At 34.1% G+C, this 18,216-nt stretch overlaps 1 protein-coding gene across 1 annotated transcript in view; it reads right to left on the bottom strand.

The window, feature by feature from the left end:
- LOC128198685 (cell adhesion molecule Dscam2-like) overlaps positions 1-18,216 on the bottom strand; it is a 206,012-nt gene that overhangs the window by 174,058 nt on the left and 13,738 nt on the right. The window contains exon 2 of the mRNA XM_052885134.1: positions 87-154. Coding sequence (XP_052741094.1) covers positions 87-138 — 52 coding nt within the window. The 5' untranslated portion in view covers positions 139-154. The remainder of the gene's footprint in view (positions 1-86; positions 155-18,216) is intronic.

The following is an 18,216-nucleotide window of genomic DNA, read 5'->3' as shown; positions in this document are numbered from 1 at the left end:
TCATTCCTCAAAATTAATAAGTAATTGTTATATTTCGTTCTGGATGACGCTCGAAAGCTTCCAAAAATTGTTTTAAATGTACTCACCGATATTGAATGCCGTTATACAGATGAACAGGACCAGGATTGTTGGCGACATTTCGATCGATTTGTTCCTGGAACAAAATAACATAAAGTAATTGTTATTATTTTTATGTCACACTAGCTGACGCCGCGTGGTTTTACCCGCGCGATACCGTTCCCGTAAGAATACCGTTCCCGTTAGAAGAAGATAATATAGGTATAACTTATAGCCTTCCTCGATAAATGGGCTATCTAACACTGAAATATTTTTTCAAAACGGCAAACAAACAAACTCTTCAGCTTTATAATATAGTATAGATGTTAACACCATCAAAAACATTATATACAAATCATAGTTGAGCTGGTCTATTCACTGTTTTTGTCTTTACTATCAACCTATTATAAACATCAAATCAATTGGCAAGATGTTATTTATCTACTATGATATCCACCATTAAGCACCGGTTACATAGAATCTTAATTTCGTATATACATATGTGTAACTAGCATTCGTCAAAGATAGTTGGGCCCGATTCTATTATAGTTATGGACATCAAAATGGACATCAAAGTATGAGTAGAAGCTAATCACTTATAATTAAATACCTAACTAAGTGTGTCGTTTAGACGTGAAATTCTAATAGACAGACTGAAATATACGACTTTGTAATATTAATATTTGATTTATAGATAAATAACTAAAATATAATAATGTTTTTGGTATTCTAAATAATCTTTCAGACAAGGCTGAAAACATAACCCAAAGTTAAATTAGAAATTGCCCCTTCAAACCAATTTTCGCTTGCATAAACCTAAACCGAAGGCTGCTTAGATGCAAAACACTGAAATGGAACCGAGCTGCGGCTATGCACTTCATCAATAAATTTAAGGCTATCCCTTTACATTCACTACAAGTAGGGTTGCCAGAACAAATTTAAAATTACTGAAAAATTGTCTGAGAATGTATCCGCCGAATGAGGCGACGACAATAACAAAGAAATTATGTAATAAATACTAAAAATATATTAAACCGTTTTGCAAAAAACGAATTTATAAATAAAGAATTTTAATATAGTATCAAACAGTTGTATTTAATTTTTGTTTTGGATAAACGATACCTCATATTAACTATCAATAACCTATATATTTTCTATACTATAAATATATTATATCAATTATTATTCTATATAAGTATATTCTATCAGTAATTCTTATATTACGAACAAGAAATGAATAACAATCTTTTTATTATACAAAAATGAATCCCTATATTCTTTAGTCACGGCATCGCGCGTGAATGTCTTGACCAAATTTCGCTATTTATTTTTTTGTTGTGCTTGTTATTGTTAGGAGAAAATAATCTTATTAAAGAAAATAATAGAAAGGTTACACGAAACATTAGAAAAGTGAATTAGAAAAATTGCATTTTTCGTAATTTTTCTTACGTAGGTATAGTACGAAAAATTAATTCGATGTAAAAAACTGCATTAACGAACATAAAATGGCACACATTCTCTAGTCACAAATTTTTCACTAGCTAATATCGTCATATCAAAATTTAATTTTAATTTGGTTAAGCACTTTATGTTCTGTGGTCATTTGAATTACTGGAATTATTTCGAAGTTACCAAACCAATTATTAAACTGAATACATAGCAACCCTAGTTACAAGTACCTAACAAGACAGAATACTCGCATCCAAACCACAACCAGTCTAGTCGCTTTACAATAGCAAGAGAAACACTTCCAACTATTTTATTGTTCCAATTAACAAGCTTTTATATGTTTGATTGAAATAAAACATATGCAATTGTATGATACAAAGTAAAATGGAATTACATTATGTTTGCCATAATATTTGTCCTACGAAATGTTCTGAAGGCGATCTACTTGTGTGGAGCATCTGCATAGTCTGTCAATTATTATAAAAAGAACTTCAACATTACACACTACTTAGCAATGCTACTTGGCGGCTGAAGTAAGTAGCGTAGTACGAAATCAGTGCCTGAAGACAAAAGTCTTCGAACAATGCGTATTGCCAGTGATGACCTATGGTTCCGAGACTTGGTTACTATAAGCTATAGTTTGGGTTTCATAACAAGTCTCAGAGTCACACAGCGGGCGATGGAACACGCTATGCTCGGAGTATCTCTGCATGATCGAATCAGAAATGAGGAGATCAGCAGAATAACCAAAGTCACCGACATAGCTCAACGAGTCGCGAAGCTGAAGTGGCAAGGGGCGGGGCACATAGTTCGATGTACGAAGTACCTGTTGTGGGAAAGAACATCACAATAGAAGACAAATAAAAAAAGCATAAAAATATTACATTTATTTTTTACAATCAATAATTTTATCACGATGTTCGTGAAATATAAATCAAAACAGAAGATAAACTTTAAGTCTTCAATAAATCCCTCTTAAAAATATGGATTTAAGATACCATTCCAAGTTTCGTAATATCGGGATAATCCTACAAAGGGACGTTCCAGTCCGAAAATGCGAAAAGTCGTAAACAAACATCTTGAGGGAGACTTAAAAACGGATCTTAAAACGTTAAGATGCACTCAACATGAGGATCGCTTTGAGGTGAGGTGACACGGATGATGCTGATACTAAGGTTTGAACCACACTGAGATAAACTGTTCACTACCTTGAATTCTAAAGATTTATTTCATTCTACTAATAATCATGATTTTCAACCGACGAAATACAGAGAGAAGGTTAACAATTCGACGTGTTTGTTTTTTGGAGTTTACTCCTTAAGAATAGATTTTTCATATATAGTCCCCGGCGGGCATGCCGCGGCCTGCTTGTCCTCGGTTGCGCACCTGTCAATTTTCAGGCGTAGGTATTGGGACGTACAGTGTATGCTGCGGGGCAACATACACCTATTTAAACAGTCGATCTGAAAGAGTAAATTCCATTCGTGCGTCGGAGCTGACACACACTTTTTTAGGTTTTTGTTTTACTTATAACTTTTTTTTTTCCGATTTAGAATTTTTTGAACTGTTAATTTTCTGAGAACTTTTCTGTGAATTTCTTGGAATAAAAAAAGCTAAAGATAGCCCGATCAGAAACTCGAACCTAAGACTTTATCCGATATCACACGGCTAAATATCACTGGACCAAAGTAAAACGAATGATTATGTTTTGATGTATTATATTATCACTATCCATTATATTATCACTAGTCTGTATTAATGCCTAGTATATAAGATTGTGAACTTCAAGCATAGCCAGCTTTGCCCCGCGGTTTCACTCGGGTAGGTAAATTTTATTTACTAGAAATCGAAGTTGACATGAACTTTTAAAGTTATGTGGATTAGGGAAGTTATTCTTGTTCTTTGTAGACTAAACATAGTTCTTGATTGATCTAAGGTATGCTTTAGTTATTTCATAGAGAACCACTCAAAGAGCTCTCAAAGATAGTTACAAACTACAATCAATTATGATGCGTAGAACATTCCCTCCAATATTAGGTATACTCGTAGATTGCCAATTGTAACTGACGTCCTCAGCTAGGTATGGTAGGTAGGATGATGATGATTCTCATCATCATCATGATCATCATCATCATCATCATTATCATTATCAACCTATTTTAGACGCCGACTACAGAGCTCGGCCTCCTATTAGGAGAAGAGAGCACGCTGCTTCCATTAAGGTTGGTGGTGGGCTGAGAATTTTGACTGTAAATTTCTTAGATGAAAGAAAATATCAATATCTCTTATAGCCCGATCCAGAATTCGAACTTTTCGAAACTACATAGGCTAACCACTAAACCAACTAGGCAGTAAAATAATACCTACAAAGATTTACAACTGTAAACAAACTAAACCATTAAAAAAAATGTAAACTTTATTGTAAGCTTTGTGTACAAACAGCCTTATGAAACTTGACGTCTCGAGAGAAGCTTTTTTTATTTGTACATTTTTTATTTCTTTCATTTATAAAAATAAAGACAACTTGATGGTCTTTTTAAATATATTTTATTTATCACATGAAAAGTGAAATTACGTCATGTTACTAGTATATCGTATAGCTTACTTATTTTTTTTCATGTCTGCTATATAGAGTTTAGTTTGGAGCTGTAATGTCCTTCCAACTCCATCTATATCTACTAATATTATAAAGCTGAAGAGTTTCTTTGTTTGATTGAACGCGCTAATATCAGGAACTACTGGTCCGATTTGAAAAATGTTTTCAGTGTTAGATAGCCCATTTATCGAGGAAGGCTAGTAATGAGCTAGTAATTGATATTATTTAACATACGTATGTACTAATAGGACAAGCCTACCTAGCAAAATGAAACGCGAGCTGAATGTTCAACATCTCCCGACGAGGTTTATGAGATACTAGCTGACGGCGCATGGTTTCACCCTTGTGGTTCCCGTTCCCGTAGGAATACGGGAATAATATATAGCCTATAGCCTTCCTCGATAAATCGTCTATCTAACACTAAAGAATTTTTCAAATCGGACCACTAGTTCCTTAGATTAGCGCGTTCAATCAAAAAACAAATAAACTCTTCAGCATTTATTAGTATAGATGAGACTTTAATTTTAAGTTTTCTACCAATTATTATCACAATTTTCTAATAATATTATTAAGTGACGTTTCGAAGTTGCTTGTAAACTTGCTAACTTGAAATAAATGAACTTTGAATTTGACTTTGAAAGTAGAATTAAAATAACGTCACATAAAAAAATACTGTAAGTACTTTAATGATTAGATGAAAGCTGTAGCAATCTCATGTCCAAGTGTAGGTACAGGGACAAATTGAAAAAAAAAACAGAACCTTCGTTTATCGTTCCCTTGATTCTCATCACAAGACAAACTTGAGAACATAAACTATGATACAAAACATAAAAACTGAAAAGGTCGCGGGAAATAACGGGTCATATTTATGACACAGTTTTACGAATGAATTTTGGGTTTTATTAAAAAAGATATCGGCATGCAGCGGATTCGCGCTGGGAAATTCCGTTTGCTTTTTTTTTTACTTTTCACTGAATTAATATTGGATTTAGAAATTGCGTTATTTGAACAAGATTATAATTTGAACTTTGGGAATTTTACAAGATAATTTGCAAGACAATAGTGAATAAAGATTTTCCAAGCGTTTTTCATCTTGGACAATCATCGTTGTTGCTTTTCTTGTCATCTTGAGTCTCAGCATTAGTTTATCATAAAAAGACCTTAGATTAGTTTTGGTCAGGAATATTACAACAGGTTTTCTTGAGTAGAGCCTCAAGATGTTTTCATTTTTATTTTGTTACCTAGAATAATCATTTTATTTTCCTACGCTATATTATATGGGTTATAGTTACACGATTATATATAATTGAGATTACAATAATATGTTAACAAAATATGTTGTTATTATTAGCATGTTATAATTGGAAAACCTAACCTAACAGTTCCTGTTTTCCAATAATAACAATATCATTCATAGATTTTTGTACTAGTAGTTAGGTAAAACACATGTAAAGTAATAATTTGATTAATTCAATAATTTACTAAGACTTTTGTTATTGTATGCCTGGCCTATTCAAGACAAATTTTTAGTCAGTAACATTTGGATGAATAAACACGCTGCTGATTTCAAAAGACCTATACCAAAAGGAATACCCAGACTTAAACCAATTTGATGATGGGCAATCCCTTATTCGTTAAAGTTGATTGCAGACTGCCGTAAGCGCTGCAAGAAATGCAAAGTTGAAATACTTTGTGTACTGTAATTAGCAATTTAGTAACGCACCATGAATATTTTTTGATTCTTCTGATGATGGGAGGGATGGGAAGGTAAGTTGTTGTAAGTGTCACAACAACAAAATTTATATAATAATTCCTTATTATAGAAGCGCGTCACTATTTCCTTATATAATAAAATCAATTAAAAATAATCAAAAGTTAGTCAAGTTAGGAGATCCTAGTAGGATTTATCAGTAAATAGTACATAATGAAAATAATATGGGGGCTTGTTTTGTCGTCAATTTTTTTTTATTTATTGTCTAAAAGACGATTTAACCTTTAATTTAGAATCCGCGCATCTTAGTGGATCCGCTGTTTTACGGTAGTCTACGATCAAATAATCAGAAATCGGATATGGGACCTCTTATATGCAGGGCGTGCAAATTTCAATTTGATTGCGAGTCAATACGGTAACAGGTAGGACCCATTCAAACTACGAAGTTCATGAAAGCATTCCCAATTTGTTTAGCCCGTACGTCTAGCTTTGATGTCAGTAAAACGAAGGTTGCAAGTTTGTTTCTGTTATTGGCTCGAAGCGACCCAATTACTTTGTATCAAAGACTGATGATTTGTAGCCTGGCGGAAAATACTATCAGAAACTTTGCAACTTTTTCAACTAGAGTGAACTACGAGACTAAAATAATTTAAGTTATTGAGATGACTGAGAGTTGGTGGATAAGTAGCAGGTACGAACATTGTAGCTGACGTTTGCGACTTTATCCGCGTATAATTTTGTTTTCTGCAACTTTCATGACCTTTATACTTATACTAGCTGACGCTGCGTAGTTTAACCCGCGTGGTTCCCGTTCGCGTGGTCCACAGGTACCCGTAGGAGAACGGAGATAATATATAGCCTCTCTCAATATATAGTCTTTCTCAATAAATGGGCTATCTAACAGTGAAAGAATTTTTCAAATCGGACTAGTAGTTCCTGAGATTAGCGCGTTCAATCAATCAATTCAAAAATACCTACCTTCAGTGCAGTTTAGTCATACCATGTGCTGAATAATTACTTAAGCAATGATTTTATACTTGGTAATTATTTTTGAATACGAGTAGTTGTTTCAAGTAATGAAAGTTTAGTTTTTTCTACTGCAAAGTAAGTTTTTTCAAAAAACGGGACTATTTTTAAATATATATACCTATATATATATATATATATATTACCAATGACTTCGATTCCAAGTTTTGTTTTTATGATAGTATAATGGAAGCACATGGCTCAGATAAGATAGGTCAAAGAAATAGTCTTATAGTAGGTAATACGATATTTTATATTTTTGTGATACATTCGTGATACGTCAGTATGAGCATAAACCTTCAAGGATCATGTATGCCATCAATCCTAGGCCGGCCAGCGCTAATAAAGCGTAAATTCATAACACTATGTAAGTGCTCGTAAAACTGGGCCCCGTCATAAGTCTATCCGGGTTTATGCTTTATATCCCAGTTTTATGTCTTTAACTTTGCCATGCTATAAGCTTCGAGAAATCTTGTTGTTTTATACGGTTAGGTTTTTTTACCCTCAAAACAAAAAGAGAGGTGTTAGGTGTGGTGATATGTTTGACGTCTGTCTGTTTCTGGCACCATAGCTCCCGAATTAGTGAAGAGATTTCAATTAAGTTTTTTTTTATTAAAGGTGACTTATGTGCGAGTGTATTTAGACATGTTTGATGAAAATCGGTTGAGCCGTGGGGTGGGGGGGGACTGGGGGAAGAATAACCGAATGTATGCAAATATACTCGAGTGGGTTTTCGAATGAAAGGGTACAGAAAGAGAATATTGCTGACTCGATCGAGAGTGTAATGAATAATTTTCAAAATTTTATTATATTACTAGCGGACACCCGCGTCGTCGACAGCTGACGCCGCGCGGTTTCACCCGCGTGGTTCCCATTCCCGTAGGAATATAGGGACAATATATAGCCTATAGCCTTCCTCGATAAATGGGCTATCGAACATTTAAAGATTTTTTCAAATCGGACCAGTAGTTTTTGAGATTAGCGCGTTCAATCAAGCAAACAAACAAACAAACTCTTCAGCTTTATATATGAGTATAGAGTATTTATATAGATAAGCAAGATTTAGAGCCAAAATATTTACTAAGTTCTTTAAAAAAGTATATCACATAACAGTCTAATAGCAAATAGAAACATCCAGAATACTTATATTTCAGATTTTCACAAAGTAAAGCTTTTCCCTTTCATGGATATTGAAAGAATTTGCAATAGGTATCAGAATATAGGTCAAACTGTAGCTAAATTTCTAATCCGAGGTGATTGGTTTGGAAGTTTAAATCTTTCATCAGTGTTTCACTTCAAAGCTTTACCAAAAATCGGTTAAATTAATATAGGAAGGGTGTGAGTTGAGCAAGATTAATTGAATAGTCATCAATAACCGCTGTTTGGTGAGTAGTGATCTGAACTTGTCTAGGAAATTATTATATTACATCTTTAATATCAACTTTGTTCAAATTGTATACATACTTACTATTGATATGATGATGATGATGATGATGATGAAGTATTCATGATGATATCATATAGTAGTGTAGATTTGCTTTAGCGCTAAGACCACCTTTGCACAGTGACTGTAAATAAGGCTAATTTTTTTTCGTCTGTAGGAACATAATGGTTTTATGTATTTGTTTTTTATTCTTTACAAGCTAGCCCTTGACTACAATTTTACCTAATGGTAAGTGATGATGCAATGTGAGATGGAAGCGAGTTAACTCGTTATGAGGAGGATGAAAATCCACGCCGTAATTAAAAATTTTCAATTTTATATTGTATCCCATAAACCACAATGGTACTAACTGTTTTGACTTTTTTTTTTTTAGAATTCGAGATTTTGCGTTCGCCCACGCTCACCGATTACATTGTAGTTTATTAAAGAGCCAATAAAACATAACCAATCAATTGCTTGTTAAAAATAAAATTTTGATAACAAACCCAGATACATTGTTTCACACAACGGAAATCCGGAAACTTACAAGCCATAAACAAAGTCAGCCTTATGTAAGTGCTTCAGTAGTTACAAAGTTTAATATATAAACAGAATTGGTGAACTCACAACCATAAGGCAGGGCTGAGCAAGATTAATTGGATAGTCATCAATAACCACCATGCGGCGATTAGCGGGCCGTGTGAAGCCGATCTATTTATCTATGATGCTAATGACATACACAACACATAGCCTGATATGTTTGAGATCATCCCCTCCGATGGACGATAGTTGAGCTGGTCTAATTTAGCAAATCGTTCGGGTGATATTAATGTTCTTATCTATTTAATTATTCAGCCGGTCTTAAGATTATGAAATGGTTACATATACTTAATTTTTTTTTAATACAACCGACTTCAAAACATTAACGTACCCATGTGACTAATGGAAATATAACGTTATAATGTTTTCTACTTATTGATAACTTTGAAAGAGGTGTCAAGCCAGCAAAATACATATTTATTATTTATAAATATGTATCTACACTAAATAATTCAATCAATGTAAATTTAAATTAAAAGAAGCCTACTTAATCTACTTCCTAAGTCTTCAAGTGATGGAAATGCCGCCGCCTGCATCCAAAGAATCCTTGAGACTCGCTTTATGTCATCAGTCCACCTGGTGGGGGGTCGACCAACACTGCGCTTTGTAGTGCGGGGTCGCCATTCCAGCACCTTGGGACCCCAACGTCCATCGTCTCTATGTGCCCCGCCCGTTGCCACTTCAGCTTCGCGACCCGTTGAGCTATGTCGGTGACTTAGGATCTTCTGCGGATCTCCTAATTTCTGATTCGATCACGCAGAGATACTCCGACCTCGTTCCATCGCCCGCTGTATAACTCTAAGCCTTCCTATGAGGCCTATAGTTAGCGACCAAGTCTCGGAACCATAGGTCAGGACGAAAATATATCGATAAGCTTTAATTAATTAAGATCAATTTGATCATTGGATAGTTATCATCAATAGGCAGCACTTGGTAGCGATTAGTGGCGTTGTGGAACACTGTTTACCTATTCCGCTAATTATAGCTTGCTGAATTGCGTAAACTACGTATTGTCTAACGATTAAAACAATATTTGGTTAAGTAATTACTATTGATATCTATATATTTCATTAAGTCATCATTATCAACCCATATTCGACTCACTGCTGAGCTCAAGTCTCCTCTCAAAATGAGAGGGGTAAGGCCAATAGTGCACCACGCGGGCCCAATGAGAATTGGGATCACACACGCAGAAAATTAAGAAAAAATCTCTGGTGAGCAGGTTTCCTCACGATGTTTTTCCTACACCGTTTGAGACACGTGATATTTAATTTCATAAAATGCACACAACTGAAAAGTTGGAGGTGCATGCCCGGACTGGATTCGAACTTACGCCCTCCGAATTGAAGGCAGAGGTCATATCCATTGGGTTATCATGTCTCTATTTCATTTCATTAAGTGATATCTATTTATTTGATTGAGTGATTTCTATTGCGGAGAGTCCAATTGGCTTTGGATGTAGGTGTAAGATGATAAAACAAATACGCTTGTGCTCAGTAGCATGCACAGCGTAAATGCACTGCTTACCCTAAGAAATTATAGATATACTTCATGTATTTGAGAAGGAATTGCCCACCTTCGTTAAAAACATTGTGCACGCCAATGCTTGTGTGTAAAATGAAGGTTTACGACTTACTTTTTTAAATTCATATTCGAAATTCATTTATATCAATTTGGCTTAGTTTACAAGCACTTTTGAAACGTCAAGTTATGTCGTTACTTAATGGTACGTAAAGTCGAAAATTTAAGTTTCCAAACGCACCTTGATCTTTAAAAATATATCCTTTGACGTAGCGAATATGCAGAGAAAGAAGATAAAGTATTACAGCATGGTTTTGTTAACTATTTGTATTTTAGAGGCTTAAAATCGCAAAAAAGTGTTCTTTTAGTATTTAGTGATTGAGTCAAGTCAGTTCCTTTTTAAAGACATAAGGAAATTATATAATTAGCTTACTAAAAACTTATCTAGTCTTAAATTAATTAACTTGAAGTCTCCTCAATCAAGAGAAATGTAAAAGTCATCTAAAATTTATACCAATTAAAATGCCTATGCATAAAATATAACAATGGAAAATGTTTACACGTAATACCGAACGAAAATAGAATAAAAAATTCAATTCACCATAAAATCTGTGATTAGTGAAAAAAATATGGAAATCCCAGCCGCTTTTAAACAAATGACGTCGCGATCCGCGCCATCGGAACGTACACTCAAAAAAATTAATAGTGCGTTCATGCATAGTTTTTGCATACAAAATACTCATTCGTACGGAAACGCATATCCGATATTAATCTCAACTGTTTGGGAGCGAGCCTTTTTGCTGTTGTTGGAATTAAAAAATGTTTTGTGCGCGTGTTTAAAACTTATATTCGGAATCTGTGCGTTAGAGTTCCGTGCGATTGATTTTAGGGCCCTTTGTTTGCGAGACGCCATTGTTTATGAAGCTAAATTTTCGTGCAATTGGGCAGATTTGCAGATTGTGAGTGCTCGCACACATTCATTATTGAGTTTTTTTTTATTATAGTTAGCCCTTGACTACAATCTCACCTGATGGTAACTGATGATGCAATCGAACGCTCCGTTTGGTAAAAAATTGTTAACGTGACGTGATCAATAGACCATCAGGGCTCGTATTGTCAAAAAGAATATTTATTAAAAAAGTGTGTGGCAGTTCCGACGCACGAATAGAGTTTACTCTTCCAGATCGACTGTCTAAATAGGTGTATGTTGCCTCGCAGCATAGACCGCAGCATACGTCTCAATACACACGCCTGAAAAGTGAAAGGTGCGAAACCGAGGAGTAGTATGCCGCGGCGTGCGCGCCCGCGCTGTTGGCGGCAGCGCACCGTGAATGGTGCGCAGAATAGGTTGCGCACAAAAAACGTAACGCTGTCATTCCTTCATTGAATTTTACTACCCATATTTTTTCATACCGGGGGCTATATATGAAAAATCGGTTCTTAAGGGGTAGACTCCAAAATTAAAATTTTCATTTACCTAATCACGTCTCAAAAAAAAATATAAACAATTTAAGACCATATAAAAAAAGTGTCAACTAGCCTATTGACAATATTATTGCGTGTGTATGGGCTCTCTTTGCACATACATAAACATACATTATAAAGCTTTCTATAAAATTAAAAACATGTTCAAGGAATTAGACTTGTTATTGATAAAACATCTTTAGGTATACAAAAACCTCGAAAGCTCAGATTTTTTTCAATTGTAAGATTCATCTATGGAATGGCTCTATCATAGTTAGAATAAGAATTTTACTGTTTACTGTTACGAGTATATATACTTTAGAGCAGGTGCATTAAACACATTTCGTACTAATTGTGGCGTTAAAATTTGATAGCTTGGTATACGTATGTTTAATTTCTGCAAAACATTGTACTATATTTAATTTCTGAATTACAACTGATGCATCTAATTCGACTTCTCTATATTATTTAGAATTCATAGCTATATTCATATATATATAATTCATATATATAATTAATTTATTCAGTTCGACATCAACAAATTGTGAAAATGTATATCAGCTGCAGTCGAGTTGAAATGCGATATATATTTCAGAGTATTAAGACCAAGATTAGTGCTCCAGAAACCATTTTAATTTCCGCTACAAGTCCTAGGAACGCAAAACTTAATCTAAGCTGTTCGGAATACTTGCGAAGCAGTCTACATACCTAAGGCATCATTGCGTATATTTTTTTTAGTTGAAAACAAAGTCCTGCCGTCTGTACGTTTTTTTTTAATTACACAACGGATTTTAATAGAGTTTTTCAAGAAAAAAGTTACATGGGATATCCTACTAATATTATAAACGCGAAAGTTTGTATGGAAGTTTGGATGTTTGTTACTCTTTAACGCTGCTACTACTACTAAAGCAGTTTGGCTGAAATTTGGAGTGGAAATGGATTTTACTTTAGATTAACACAAAGGCTACGTTTTATCCCGAAAAGTCCATGGTTTCCCGAGACTTGCGAAATTGGCTGAAATTTGGTATTGAGATATATTATAGCAATTAACACATAGACTTTTTATCCCGGAAAAGTCCATGGTTCCCGAGGGATTTGTGAATAACCACCACCCTGAATAACAAGCACCCTAATAACCTCTTTCATTGGAAAGTGAAATCTTTTACTGACGCAAATGAGCAAGTCATAATCAGGACTTTTTTAAAGTAACAATTTCACTATATTGCGTTTACTTTACACAATATATGTATTAAATATTTTAAAAACATTATACACGAGTATCTATAGGTATAATTGGATTTTAATAAATTATACATAACACATCAAAGGCTCTGTAAGCTGTAAAGCCCTTTGAGACCTTACAGAATCTATATAATCTCACTTTCTCTTTGTCTGCATGGATCCATTTTCTCATTAACTCGACTTATATACCTGTGTGGGTCATTGCCCTCCTTAAAACCTCTAGCTTGTATAATTATGGGTGATATACTCACTTAACCTCCTTATAAATAAAGGTTATAATTTATTGCATGTTCGTCTTTTAAAAATATAGTTAGTAAAGTAATTTATTTATTGATTCTATAATATTACAATTTATTGAGGTCTTTCATTAGCGTCCTTTCAGTGGTGGAAGCCCTACTTGCCGATTATACAGTTATCATACAATATATTTACCGGAGTGGCGTTTCTATAGTGTCCCATCAAAGGTGGAAGCACTTCATTAAAATAAGTAGTGTGGTAAGTAGTATTTACCACACTATTTATTTTAATGATAATAGATTTGATGATTGATTATTAATCATGAGTTCATCGATGAGATTAGAGTTGGGCGCCATATATATAGGCCTTCGCCGAGCGACAACTGATAGCGTGGGTCAATCTACCGTTAGCGCCATCTAGTTTTGGCGGAGCGAATTAATCAGTTGTAATTGTTACAAGTTGATTTAATAATGCTTCTGCATATAGCGATTGTAATGTACGAGTAGATCTTGACTATCGTAAAAATTGTTCAAGTGATTTTATTGTTAAAAAGTACATTAAAAGGAAAATCCGAATAAAGCAAGCATCAATTTATCAACAAAACAATAGCAATAAAGAAATAATGTAGCTTTAATAAAATGTTATATTGCTTACGAGTAAACTCAAATTCATTAAGATTAACCATAATCATAAAATAAGTAGAACTGGGATCCTTAGAGATCCTTTTTGTAAAATTTGTTCACAATAAAATATCATTAACTTAACGAGCATATCACATCTAAAGGCTGTAGTGGGCTACGGACCCTTAGGACCCTTCCCAGGGTCTATATAATTATAAGTTCTTTGTGTGTGAATAGGAGTTATTTTCTCGTTAACTCAACATCTGAGAATGCTTGAATCGTTGACCTTTTTTTTTGTAGATTTTACATTTCCGCTATTATGTTGAGGCTTTTTACATTTAATACCTTTTTTTCGTGTTTTTATTTCATGTTTTATATTAATACTTAGTATAATTTATCTTTATATTTTGCTAGCTGTTTCACCCGCGTGGTTCTCGTTTCCGTTGAAATATCGGGATAATAATAGGGGTTAAAGTATGAAATTGCCGTTTTATTGCAATAGGTTTTTTGAATTGACATAGAATCTTCATGGTTTGAGGTTTTCGAATGAAACTTTTTTCAAATGGTTTCTATGATGTTCTTTTTTTTAAAAATGTGAAACATTTGAATATCGGCTTTAAATTGTTTTTGTTATTCAATTTAGACAAGAAAGATGGATACTGCAAAAATTCGAGTGATTTTTGACCTTCCCTTTAGATTGCAGCAATGTATAGATAATAATGGCAACTATTTTGATTAAATAAATTTGTTAAAAATTAAAAAATAAACAATTTAGATTTTCAGTCCAAATCGGCAATTTCATACTTTAACCCCTAATATATAGCCTATAGCCTTTCTCGATAAAAGGGCTATCTATAACTGAAAGGTTATCGGCCCAGTAGTCACTAGGATTAGCGCGTTTAAACAATCAAACAAACAAACTTTCAGCTTTATAATATTAAGCATAGATTGATGCCGGTTAAAATTATAATGTAATGTTATTTATGGGTTATAGTGTTGATAATTTTTAATTACAAAACATAAAATAACGAGTATGTAGCAATATTGTAAAATTCGCCGTATAACAAAAAGGCGCACCGGATTTAAAAGAGCACCTGTTTTGTAATCTGGCTGAAAACAAATAACATATTTATACCTGCTGAAAAATAGCGTATGCAATAGTGTTTTTCTGCAATTTACAATATCTACATCTATTGTAAGCATTACGTATATGCTGATGAACTAGAAACAATTATTCAACAAATAAACAAACGTCGTTTGTAATTCGTATCTTAGTCTATATGATTGTATTAAATATGCATAATAATTTATTATTCATTATCAATCCCTATTCGGTTCACTGCTGAACACGAGTCTCCTCTCAAAATGTGGGTGTTAGACGAATAGTCCACCACGCTGGCTCAATGCGGAATGGCAGACTTCACACATGTAGAGAATGAAGAAAATTCCCAGGTATGCAGGTTTCCTCACGATGTTTTTCCCAATTTTATTATTAGTATATTATTTATTGATAATAATAGGCAATTAACTGCTCGACTTGCCATTAACATTGTATGTAATATTATACTGCTTTTATAAAATTAAGTAAAAGTAAACAGTATGGGCGGGGCCATATTTCGAAGAGCCGATGGACGTTGGGGTCCCAAAGTGCTGGAATGGCGACCCCGCACTAGTAAGCGCAGTGTTGGTAGACCCCCCACCAGGTGGACTGACGACGTCAAGCGAGTCGCAGGCATTCGCTGGATGCAGGCGGCTCAGTATCGTGATGTTTGGAAGTCCCTACAAAAGGCCTAGATGTCCTGCAGTGGACGTCCATTGGCTGATATGATGATGATGATAAAAGTAAGAGATACGTTTTATTTCAATAAGATTTATTTGACAGTCTCCGTGGCACAGTGGTATGCGCGGTAGATTTACAAAACGGAGGTCCTGGGTTCGATCCCCGGCTGAACCGATGGAGGTTTTCGTAATTGGTCCAGAACTAGCTGGTGGGAGGCTACGGCCGTGGCTAGTTACCACCCTACCGACAAAGACGTACCGCCAAGCGATTTAGTGTTCCGGTACGATGTCGTGTAGAAACCGCAATGAGTGTGGATTTTCATCCTCCTCCTAACAAGTTAGCCCGCTTCCATCTTAGATTATATCATCACTTACCATCAGGTGGGATTGTAGTCAAGGGCTTAATTGTAAAGAATAAAAAAAAAATTATGCATAGCTTCACGTTCTACATCGTACCGCTTAAAGTTTGAAATAAAAAACAAGTGTTATGCATCGATCTGGATAAAGCACTTTTAAATTTGCTCATTTCACGACTTTTTTATTATCAGATTTTAGTTTCATTTTATCTTGGAATCCATTCCATTTTATTCAGTTTGAGCTTCAAGAATGAGATTGCTTTCATCTTCACGTACGATTTTACGATGTACTGAATCTGGTTCAGTACTTAGTGAAAGCCGGCATTGTCAGATATTCGATTTAAAATCGCATTGACTTAACTAAGGAATGTAATAAGTATCTATCTTTAGAAAGTATTGTAGTTTTTGAACTTTCAAGCAGAAAACAGTACTATTTATACTTCCGGTGCTAAATTTCCTTCTGGAAGTATAAATAAAGTGTATTTAATACAATATGTGCACCAAATTTAATTTCATTATCAACTCATATTCGGCTCACTGCGGAGCTCGAGTCTCCTCTCAGAACGAGAGGGGTTAGGCCAATAGTCCGCAAAGAATTAATTAATTAAAATTCTCTGGTATGCAGGTTTCCTTACGATGTTTACCTTCACCGTTTGAGACACGAGATATTTAATTTCTTAAAATGCACACAACTGAAAAGTTGGAGGTGCATGCCCCAGACCGGATTCGAATCCACACCCTCCGGAATCGAAGGCAGAGGTTCGAAAGAATCCACTGGGCTATCACGTCTCTCAATTTCATTTACACCTCAATTTAATAATTTTTGCGAGATCCAAAAATAAACATACAAAATACAAAAAGATTTACATTACTTATTGTACATACATTACATTATTTATATTATATTTTTTGTAGATATATATTATTTATTTACATTAAATGGTTTTAAATCGCAGAAAACCAAACGACATTATTATTAAATATAAATCTAAAAATAAAATTCTTTCTAAAATAAAAACAGATAGATACGTGAGAAATGAATTAAAATTTTTCAGAATTTTCCACCGCAATTACCGCGGGGAGTTTTATTGTGTTATTTGCATTTTTCTTCGTTCTCTTATCAAAGGCAAAAAATGAAACAAAATCACGAAAATTCTTGCACCCCAGATTCCCAGAACGGCGGTAAAGTTAAATTTGCGAACTTTTTGGCGGGCGTGTGGTCGACTAACTTTGCTAATTAGCGGGCCAAATATGAGGGTCAGTGAAAGGGTGTTTATCCTTATGGAACGTTGTGTTAAAAATTGTAAGTAAATGAGGTATCATTAACGAAAATCCCATAAAGTTTGACAATGATTAAGTATCAATGCGTATGGTTCTATTGTAACGTGTACATTTTTTTTAATTACCTAATTGTTAAGTGCAGCTATATTTTTATATATATAAAAAAAATGACAGAAATTTCACGTCTCTCAAACGCTAAAGGAAGAACATCGTAAGGAAACCTGCATACCTGAGATTTTTTTTATTTCTTCACACACGTCTCTACGTGTCTGCATAAGTCTGCCTATCCGCATTGGGCCAGCGTGGTGAAATATTGGCCTAATCCCTCTCATTCTGAGAGGAGACTTGTGCTCAGCAGTGAGCCGAATATGGATTGATAATGAGTAATAAATTATTATGCATATTAAATAAAATCATATAGCCCAAGATACGAATACCAAACGACGTTTGTTTATTTCATGAAAAATTGTTTCTAATTCATCAGCATTTATGTAATGTTCACAATAAATGTAAATTTTGTCGTAAATCGCATTTAGGGTTGAAAAAAAAACCTTCAATGATATTATTTAAATTACTTACTCGTACCTATATTGCCATCTAAAATTCATCTAAAATTTTCAAAATATTTTTAATATACGGAATTTTACCTGTTACAGATTTTTCATAAGTTTAAATTCTATTCATATCATTAAAGCTACGGCTATCTCACTAATACATCTGCAACCTTCTTTTATTTCCTTGTTTTGCTAAATAAAATAATACACAAAAATAACTAGAAAGGCTTACTGAAATAAGCGCTTTCAACATTATAACGAGGTATTACGGGTGAGAGTCTCAGACTAATTAGATAAAGA

The sequence above is a fragment of the Bicyclus anynana genome, chromosome 2, assembly GCF_947172395.1.
Source record: "Bicyclus anynana chromosome 2, ilBicAnyn1.1, whole genome shotgun sequence".
NCBI lineage: Eukaryota > Metazoa > Arthropoda > Insecta > Lepidoptera > Nymphalidae > Bicyclus > Bicyclus anynana.
This window is presented reverse-complemented; position numbering and strand designations above follow the sequence as displayed.